This window comes from Nicotiana tomentosiformis, chromosome 3 (assembly GCF_000390325.3).
Source record: "Nicotiana tomentosiformis chromosome 3, ASM39032v3, whole genome shotgun sequence".
NCBI lineage: Eukaryota > Viridiplantae > Streptophyta > Magnoliopsida > Solanales > Solanaceae > Nicotiana > Nicotiana tomentosiformis.
In genome coordinates, this window is record NC_090814.1 from 20147301 (window position 1) to 20158016 (window position 10716).

At 36.5% G+C, this 10716-nt stretch overlaps 1 protein-coding gene across 1 annotated transcript; it reads right to left on the bottom strand.

Moving 5' to 3' along the window:
• Positions 1 to 2271: 2271 nt before the first annotated feature.
• Positions 2272 to 4336, bottom strand: LOC104104199 (peroxidase 15-like). Its single transcript, XM_009612215.4, has 4 exons — positions 3924 to 4336; positions 3614 to 3811; positions 2991 to 3156; positions 2272 to 2877 (listed from the first exon to the last, which is right to left on the bottom strand). The coding sequence occupies exons 1-4, from the start codon at positions 4134 to 4136 to the stop codon at positions 2465 to 2467; spliced, it is 990 nt and encodes a 329-aa protein (XP_009610510.1). The 5' UTR covers positions 4137 to 4336; the 3' UTR covers positions 2272 to 2464.
• Positions 4337 to 10716: the final 6380 nt, after the last annotated feature.

Sequence of the window (10716 nt, forward strand, 5' to 3'; positions counted from 1 at the left end):
TGAGTCTAGCAGTAGGAATAGAGGCGGGACGAATGCCACGAACAACAAATCCTAAGAATAATGGAAGAGGTCAGAATAAGAGGAGTCACAAAAAGGAAAATTTATGATAAAGTAAAATAGAATATTATGGGTTTTCACTTTCCATCCGAACTTTTGGGAAAGGAATTTCCAAGACCTTTGATCCATGGGGGTGGAAGATATTATTTTTTCTACCCAATAACAAAACTCGGGAAGTTCACCAAATACTTTCATGATTGCTGAAAAGTAAGAAAATAAGGATCAGAAAAGTAAAATTCTGAAAACAAAGTGACGAAGAAAAATACTCATGTGCAAAGTTCCACTTCTCAGGAAAAGGTATGTTATCATCATCCACTAAATCAGGAGTGGGAATAACTTCGAATCGAGCATACCAGCCTCGGTCACGCTCGTCTTCCAGACTGACCAAGACTCTCTTGCTTCTCGCCACAAGAGAGAAAATACCTTCGCGGAAAAGATTCGGGCAATACAGATGGAGTAGGTACCAAAATGTGAAAGGGGCTGAAACAAAGCCTGATAAGTAACGAAGGCAAGCCACCACCCTCCACACTATTGAGCCTATTTGATCAAGACACACATTGAAATAGCGGCAAAATTTAATAATCATTGGATCAATAGGTGGATTGAACCCTAAAGTAAAAGAATAGGTATAAACAAACAAATAACCCTCATAATAAGAGGTTATTCGATCATCGACACTAGGAACTATAACAAAAAAATTAGATTTCCAATGGCATTCACGGCGTACTAAAGGGAGAAGGACATAAGTGATTAAAGAAGGGTAATGATCGACTGGATTAAGTGTTGCTATGGAAGAAACCTGTTTTCTTAATGCCTCATAATCCGATGTGAAAGAGAATTCCTGATGAACAATTTCAAAAACAACAGGCTCATCTAGCGGTTCATTTTGGTCTCTACCTTTGGAGGAAGATCCAGGGGTTGATGAAGGTTTGGCTTTAAAAGAAGAAGATTTCAAAGTATTCTTCTAAGAAGGGGTGGTTCTACGGCTTGATATGGAGCCTAAACTATGAAGCCTACCACCTCTTCTGCTCCTAACCGGGGTTGTAGAAGGAGAAAGTTCGTCTACGATGATTGTTTTTCTTGGGTCTGAAGATGAAGAAATGTTTGAAGAACGGGAAGCCATTTTTTGTTAATGGAAGCACGAAGGAAGAAGAGAAATCGTAGAAGAATCTTGTAAAGGAGTGCAAGAAGTAGGAAGAAGTTCTTGATGAAATATGATGTGGTATTTATTAGAGAAGAACGTCATTATGAACCATCATCATGGGACCGTCACTTCGAACTGATGCAGCCACATGAAACCCCAAAAAGGCACTATAAACTGCATAACCAATCATAGAAGGACACGTGTCTCGAGCATTAAATGGAAAAGACGTACATCTCTTCGCTTCTAAAGAAAACATAATGATGTTTGGAAGAGACGACAAGAATTCATGCCATAAATAAACTTATCACTTCCCGAATATTCAGTTGAGTATATTTAGAAAGTGGGAGACTATCTGTATTGGTGAAAAAAATGATATGACGCATGAATTAATGGTATGTTGACAGGTGACATTTGAATGAGATCAATAAAGAATAATGAAGAGGCATGGTTAAAACACCCACAAGATAAATTACAAAGATATCGTATCTGACAACTGGAAAAGAAGAGGTAGACACGGGATATATGAAGACTAAAGAAAAGGAAGATTCATTGGCAGTTACAGATATGGGAAGGGAATCAACATAATCCCTGATTATACGCGATTGTTTATTATTTCCATAACCAGTACGAATAATTGGAGTAACGGACAATTAATGTAATTAATATTAGTAATGAATAGGAATTAAGTGGGGGAAAGCAGTTACATATTGTATCCTTAAATAAACGCCCCTTGCCTTACTTTGTAAGATCATCAAAAAATTTACGAATATATGCAATCAGTCTTTTACTTTTATTTCTCTGCTTGATTGAAGATTCTTACTCTCAATTCTTGGGAGGATACAACAATCATCAATAAGATTTCTTTACCTTTGTTTATTGAATATTAAATTTCAATTACCTTTTACTCTTTTATATTTGAAAAAGTGAAGTAAACTTAGTTATTAGAAACCTGATGACCATAAAAATTATTTTTTTGGTTAAACACTACCCAAGCTCCTCTAGGCATTGCCCATTATTCTGACTTAGCTCCTACCTGTTGAAGTTCTAATCATGGCGAAGACAAGTTGGAGTACAAGAAACAAAATTAATTTCCCATTTAATATAAATAACAAGAAAGTAACAAATACACCAAAGTTTCACGAAGTAATAACACTTGGCTTAAGTAAAGCAAATTAAGAAATTCGTTCATAACAAAACTTGCTGATTTGGCCTACCAACCTTTGCTTCAGAAAAAAAAAAAACCATTTAGTCAAAACTTTTGCTTCAATTGACTCTTTTACAGTCTGACCGAATCTCTCCATTGGTCCCAGTTAATGGGCTAATGTTTCCCATATTAATCATTGACTGAACGAAGCTTTGAAAGAAGGTATTTTGGTTACTGCTAAATGTGTTGACAATTGAGACAGTTGCTGCACCAGGTGTGGAGAATAACTCTTGATCTGATTGCAGAAGCCCTTGATTACTCTGCAAGTTTGCAAAATAATTATTGTCAAAACTATCGGAGGTTGTAGGATCAAGGTTAGCCAAGGCTGTGGCACTTCCATTTTGAGGACATATTTGCCTTAGGTTGGCCAAATAAGTTGTGTTTAAGGTAGGGTCAGGATTTCCTGTGCCATTGAAATTGTTAAGGCGGGCACTGAATACGCGACATTGTGCACGTCCAAACGTGTGTGCACCTAAAACAATAGAAAACAAAAACGATATCTTTAGTCGATAAAATTGTTCGACTGTCCAAATAGTAATAAGGATATGGTATATATAAAATAGGACAGACGGAGTAATTGATTACCGGATAAGGCAACTAGATCGGTAACGTTAAGGCCAACAGCAGAAAACTTAGCTGTAATGTTGCTTAAGCCTTCAACAGGAGAAGGAATAGAAGTATTGGCTCCTCCCTGGTTTGCTGTTCTGCTGTCTCTTCTCCCTAATGAAACATTCCACGAAGGACCACCTGCCTGTACCCCATTGACATGATAAAAGAATTGATTCAGAAAAGATTTCAATATTTACTCTTAACATTTTATTGGGTATGCAAACAAAGTTTCATATTGGTAGCTGAAAATATTAGGTGTAGGGTTGGGAAAAATCGTGCGGTCTTGACCCAAAGCGAACAATATCACACCATGTTATATTTAGGCTGATTTAGCCCAACAATTAATGTCAGAGCCCAGGTTCAGCGGAACAAGTATGGGGATGGCAGAGTGATGATGCAGGGCTCGATTTGCTTACCTGTACCAACCGTGGATCGTAGTAGTGGATATCTCACACCGTTAAGAGATCCCTTACTAGACATATATTTTGTGGAGGGTTACATGCAGTAACAATTTAGTTAACATGACACTATAAAAATTATATACACAATGAGTATATATATAAATTAAACTCAAAGTATATATATATAAGTTTGCATACCAAAGAAACTGAGGCTTCTGCAGCAAGAGCAAGAATGTCAGCACAGGATACAACACCAGGGCAAGAACTCTCAACAGCAGATTTGATGTTGTCAACAACATCGAAACCCCTTACGGAATTAGCATTAGGCGCTGCATCTTTCTCACTTACTATATTTGCTGTTGAATTATTATCCAACAAAAGCGAAGCATCACATCCCTGGAAATCACAAGTAACAGAAACACAATTTATCATAAAATAGAATAGAAGTCAGTTAAGAAGTAACAAAGCTATTGTTTTAAGAAATTAAATAGTTAAATCATGGCTTTACGTTGACAAAGCAATCATGGAAATGGAGACGAATGAGGCTGGCCCCAATACGAGAATCAGACTGCAAAGCTTGCTGAATTACATTTTGCACAATGCTTGAAACATTTGGACATGTAGTTGAGTAAAAATTAGCACTCAACTGAGCATTTGATTCATAGAAACTGAAAATTGCTAGTAAAATGCATAATACTGCTAAAGAAGAAGGAGGAGCCATTTTTGTTTGGTAATAAAGAAGTAAAGCTAGCTATAGCTAGACAATTTCTATTACTTGTGTCTCGTGAATAGCTAGAGATCTAGGCAATATATACACAATAAGTGCCTTGCTTCCCTGATTTATTCTTGACAATTTCAAACATCATAGTCAAACAAAATAATTTGCTCTGTCTTGTGATATTAGGAAACTTCTACTACTAGTCTACTACAACTTTAGTTTTGTGGAAAATTGTTTAGCCATATGAGACTATATCAACATTTAAGTAAAAAAATAATTTCCACTGCTTTCTTGATTAATTAAAATCTTGTGAAACATGTCCTCGGTTTTTTTTATAATTCGTATTAATAATGAAGAGTTTGAGATGTTACCCACTTCGCACATAAGATATATTTCTATGCTGTGTGAATGATATAGGCAAGTTGTGACAGATTGTGACAGCGTAATGAAAAATCAATTAAGTTGATTAAACATTTTAACATCTTTGATAGAAAGTCCTCAAAGATTCTCCATAATTTAAAAAAATATCAGAATGTGGGCCGCTGAGTTCAAGCCTTCCGTGATGGAGGTATTATCACTTTTATTCCACACCAGAAACTATTTACATTTTGTAGCCGAAAAAATATATAAAATTTATATAATTTTTGTATATAACATACAAAATGTATATATATACAAACAATATATAAATTTTATACATTCTTTTGGCTAATATTTTTACAGCGGCTATACAATGTCATTTTTTCTCCGTAAGAGGTATTATCACTTTGAAGGGAAAAGGGTTAAATTTGCCCATTTACTATGCGAAAAAGTTTAATTTTAACTCTCCTTCCAAGATGGACGTCCAGTCCTACATGACACCGGCGTTTTGATGACGGGTAGTATTTAGTTATATACTTATCTCATGTGGCAGCTTGCTTGTTATTTCCGATAACGCGTTGATGAAATTTTATTTATTTTCATTTTACACAAAATTCAAAAATAGTTTATGCATTTTTTTGTCACAAATTTAGTTTTATGACTTTGCTTCCAGAAATCCTCCGTTCAATGATCATCCCTCAAACAAATTCTCTTGTATTCTTACTAAAAGTTTAACTTTTGCTAGCCTCAATTTGTACCCTTTTTGTGTTGATGAGACAGTACCAATGGAAAAATGGGGCCGCAAACAATATGCAATACATTCAATACTGTATCTCTGGGGTAAAATTAGAAAATAACCAGATTTTATGAACAGCTTTGGTAAGAATGAGCCATAAAACATGTGAACCAAAGAAATCCAGATTTAACTAACTGCAAATGCGACTTCAGGTACTCCAGTGAGCAAGTGGCTAAAAAGTACTAAGTTATAACACGTCAACTGTTTATAACACTTAAGTTAATGTTACATATATTAACAATTTACAGCTGTAATTCATTATATAGAGACATTCGTGGTACTCCCAATTAATAGCCAACCTTCTATATCACCTTATTTTGAATAGTGTTTTGTCAAAAATATTTTTGATCAGAAATAAATTGTGTTTGTCTAATTAATCTGAGCAATAATTAGTGTTTGACAAAGTTTTTAAAAATTATTTTTAAGTATATTTTTCTCAAAAGTGTTTTTCAAAAATTATTTCTGAGGATAAGCTACTTTTTTCTAATTCTCCAAAGCTGCTTCTACTTTTACTTAAAATCACATTTTTTTTTTCTTCTAAAGAATTGGCCAAATAATTCAACTTTGCAAAAAAAACAAAATTTAAAAAAAAAGTAGAATTTTGACCAACTTGGCCAAACATGCTACTATAAGTTAAAGAAAAAAGCAATCATTTTCCTTCCCGACCCCTTGAATTTGTTATCCCTATACTTAGCTACTTTCATAATCATTTATGCTGTCTAATTTAATTTGAACTGTCAGCCATGAGAATACGAAAGCTATTTCCTTGGCAATATATATACATTAAAGTAGTCATTTTTAGGGTCCATGATTGACGAATAAGAACAAACGGATTCAAAATAAATGTTAAACACATATCGTACCAGTAACTGCATTCTAAAACCGCCTTTAGTGGAAATATCATTGCATCCTTTGTCACAATTGATGTAGCACAATTTTTTTTTAATATGTTCCGAATAGAATATCACATTTTTATATTTAGAAATAATTTAACTAAAAACATTCTTTTTATCGTTAATGAAATGATTTTCGGTCACAAATATCTAAGACTTATTTTAGATATAAGTTTCAAAAGTTTTTTTTTATATATATATATATATATATTTCATGCCTGGTGGCACATAAATTGGGACGAATGGAGTAAATTTCTTGGTCGAAATGAATCTTTCCTTCGACTATACTTTAATGAGCGAAATTTGAAAAAATGAATCTTTAGACATATTTGCTTGGTTGGCTTGGTAACGCGGATACTCTTATTGACAGTTGAATCGCAAAATGTTCCAATCAAATGGAAAATTACACAATTAATTTTTAAATCAAGGGGGATAAAAAGAAAAAATAATAGGTAGCACCGCCGATCCTCTGGATATAAGGATTTGGTGAGAGTAGTTGGAGCTTATAAGTACGTATAAACTTTGACTATCTACAGCCATAATTACCTAATCAAAGCAATTGATCTCTAATCTCCCTGCATGTACAACATATTTTACGCGCTAAAAAATAGATTATTAGTACCAGAAAAGGAAGTAAAGAAAAACATAAAAGTTAATGTATAGCTAATGGAGCCCAGGAAGGCATTTTGTCAAACAATAATTATTTGCAAGCTTGCTGGTTCATTTGGTTTTTTCTTCGTGTGTCAACGACAAGTATTGAGTGTTGTTATTTGTCCGAAAGAAATTCGTTTAAAATGTCCAAACAGGGTATTTTTGACCAAAAATATAGATTTTGGTTCAACTAATTAAATTTATACAAATAAGGGTTAATCTTGGTTAATAATAATATTCTAAAGACGAAATTCTCAGTATTATAATAAGTAGCGCGTGGATCTATTCTGAATGTTATGATGATGCACAATAACGACTATCTTCAAGAACCCAAATATAAATAATATAGAATTAAATAGTAATGAATAACAATAAATGACATTTATGTAAATAAATACGAATGAGTCACCCGAGAAAGGATGAAATCAATTGATGTTCTTTCTGACAATGATGAATGATGCGTAATCCTTTGAATATCCAAGTTATTCTCGGATCCAGTAAAAAAGTGTCAACAAGAATCTTAATGAAAAGGTTATTTTTGTATACTTATAAGAAGACCAGATTCTCTCCATAAAGTCAAAGTGTATTTTATAAGTGAATATTTCTTGTCCCCTAACATTGAGTCTCTTTTTATTTATAGGGAACATATTCTTAGAAATCCTAATAATACAAGTGTAGAGAATATCCACTGGAATATTCTCTTTAATGTTCTATCTTGAAACTAGTCGTTAGAACTCTGTCAACGGTATTCGTTCTCGTCCTCGATCCTTGATGACTCTTCGACCACAACCTTCATTGTTCCTTAAACCTTTCCGACATGTGGATAGATTTTAACCCATACAATTAATCCCTCCGCTCATCGAGGTCGTCCTCGCGGACGAGGTCGATGAGTGAACAGTGTCGTGTGTGATACAATTTTATTGAGCTAGCTATACAGGTCACGGTTGTGGAGACAGGGCAATGTGGCTTTCTGAGACCTGCACATTTTGAATTCTTTGAATTTCCCGGGATGTCCGTTGGAGCCATTTGGTCCAAGAGAAAAGGTGACGTCATGACGCCGTGCGTCATAATGATGTCGTTTCACGACGTGTCGCATAAATTCAATTGTGACCTTTAATTGGTTCTACCGTTTCGATCTTTATGCTAATCATGGCCTGCCGTTTCGATTCTGGTGCCTCCAAATCTTATAAATAGGGGATGATTTGATGATTTTGGAGCTTTTTCCAAACTCCTTCTTCTTCTTCTTAAGCAAGAGCTTCTCCTTCATCTTCTTAAGCAAGAGTTTCTCATTCTCTTCTTCACAGAATCCTTGCAACTCCATGTTGTTTTCGAAAGTTTTTTCCTATTGCTTCACTATTTTTTCTATAACGATGTCCTTGCAATCATAAGATATTCATATGGAAGATCACTCCGTTCCTTTAGACGTTGTTTTTCCTAACCAGGGGGAAGATGGTGGAACTGCCGCCGAGGAGGAAAGTTTACCCACTGTAGAGGAGATTGTACTCCGATATCCCGATGCCAAACCAGACTTCCATAATGCGCCGGAAGTGGTGATGGAGCAGTTCAAATCTGCGATGACAGCGGAGTGGTTAGCCGAGCTAAAGGTCAGACTCGGCCTACCTGGTCATGTAGACTTTATCCCAGCAGGCGATGACGAGGTTTGGGTTCACCGTCCCGGCTTCTACGCCCTTTGCACATACCCGTTCTTGATTGGGTACTCGTTTCCTTTACCGCCACTGATAGAAGACTTATGCCGGTACTACAACGTGTGCCCCGCGCAGCTCACCCCTTATATCTTTAAGGTGGCCATGATGTTGACGAAATTCGCTGAATTGGTCGGCGTCGACATTATAGTGCGCCACCTGATCCATCTCTCTGCCCCTCATTTCTACTAAAGGAACTTGCTGAATCTTTGCCACAGCGGAAGAAAATGTTTGGTGGTTAGGATGGATGACAAAGCTAGTTGGCACTTCTGGCTAGACTACTTCTATGTCAGAACCGAAGATGTAATGTCCACCGCCGCAGACTTCCCTGAGGCTTGGAACCCTACTCGTGAGTGCTCGTATTAGATTACATACTTTATGTTTCTAATTTTCTCCTTATTGTAGGTCGGTTAACCTGCTTTCTCCTTTTTGCAGCTACTATTTGGCCTCCTCAGATGATAACCCATATCGTTGATTGGGTTAGACAGATTCTCCCTCATACGTCAGGGGTACGCGATTGGTCGAGCTTCTCACAAAGATTTAGGCCGTCTCCTCCCCCGGTAGGTAATTGTGTCGTACCATTAACGCGTTGATTTCTTTGCCCATGCCCGTTACCTGTGTTGACTTTTCCTTTTTCCGTTTTTCTTTAGCTTCGGCCAGGAGGTCTACGAGGAGATCGAGAACTTCCACACCTTCATTTCGGAAGAGGAAGGCCACTGCACCTTTAGTTTCTGCCCCTTCTTTGACTATGACTGGTCCCCATCTATTCCTATTCACCCTGTTACTGCTTCCGCCTTTGCTTTCTCTTCGACCGTCAAGACTTTGGCCCCTCCTCGCATTGTGTCATTTGCTTCTCTGTGGTTATGGTAATGCACTTGGAGTACTTGATGTCGAATTGCGCATGGTTATTGATTTTTTAGCAGGGTGGCTTGAGGTATTTCCTATGGACCGGTATTTGGATAGGGTCACGGTTTGCCGTAGAGTTATGTTAAGATCTAATCCTTTGTATTAGATTCGTGTGTTTTGGTTCTACGGTATGTGATATATTCTTAACATTGCATTGTGGTGGTACTTGTGGAGTTTGCGGGACAGTTCTCCCATCTGAATCAGTTTTCTATGATTTGAGTATATTTTGAAAGTTGCTTATTGGTGCACGGGTTATGGCGTCAGATTGTATTGATATGGCATGTGGGTTGCACGGGTTATGGTATCAGATTGTATTGATGTGGCATGTAACTAGAGTGGTCGTGTTGGATGAGATGAGATCATTGGACCTAGGATGGATACTATCGGAACTGATTACAGCATGGTTGGATGGATAATATCGAAAGTCATCTTAGAAATTTGCTATAGTTCTTGTCGAAGGAGACAGAGTACCATGACTTGTTGATCTGATGAATGGTTATGAGTTCTGCGTGTTTCTTTTATCATTGGCAGTGTATGAAGGTTTTGGAATTGTGAGGTTTATTACCGGCATTGTGTTGTTTTGAGCAGCTTCTATGATTAGAAATCATTGCTTCGAGCATTTGAACTTTGTGATATTTGAGTTTGAGTATTTGAGTTATGGTTACGGCTTTTGGTACAACTTGTTCAGATTTATGCAATATGTAGATGCGAAGCTCTGATACCACCTGTCACGACCCATCACGACTAGTCGGATTTTGGGTCGTAACATAACTCAATACCAAAATTAATAGCCCTATCCAGCGACATACTCAACAAATCTGTAAGGAACACCTCCAGAAACTCTCTCATAACTGTTGTCAAGTTCATAGAAGGAACCTCTACACCAGAGTCCTGAATAAAAGCCAAATATGCTAGATAACCCTTCTTAATCATACATTAAGCCTTCAAGAATGATGTTACCTTACCGGTAGAATTACCAAGCGACTCTCCCCACTCTAATCTAGGCAATGCTGGCATAGTTAAAGTCACAGTCTTAGCGTGACAGTTCAAGATATCATGATATGGAGATAGAAAATCCATACCAAGAATCACCTCAAAATTCACCTTGTCCAACAATAGGAAATCAACCATAGTATCATATCAATTAATGGTAACCATACATGACCGATAAACTCGATCCACTATAATAGAATCTCAAATAGGCCTGGATACATAAATAGGAATATCCAAAGAATCACAAGACATACTCAAATATGATGCAAAGTAAGATGACA

Bases quoted from the DNA above. Each gene is read 5' to 3' on its own strand.
- LOC104104199 (XM_009612215.4), bottom strand. From the start codon at position 4,136: ATGGCTCCTCCTTCTTCTTTAGCAGTATTATGCATTTTACTAGCAATT. The intron at 3,812-3,923 runs GTAAAGCCATGA...TGTGATTTCCAG, and splicing joins TCCATGATTGCTTTGTCAAC to GGATGTGATGCTTCGCTTTT. The intron at 3,157-3,613 runs GTATGCAAACTT...AATGGGGTACAG, and splicing joins CAGAAGCCTCAGTTTCTTTG to GCAGGTGGTCCTTCGTGGAA.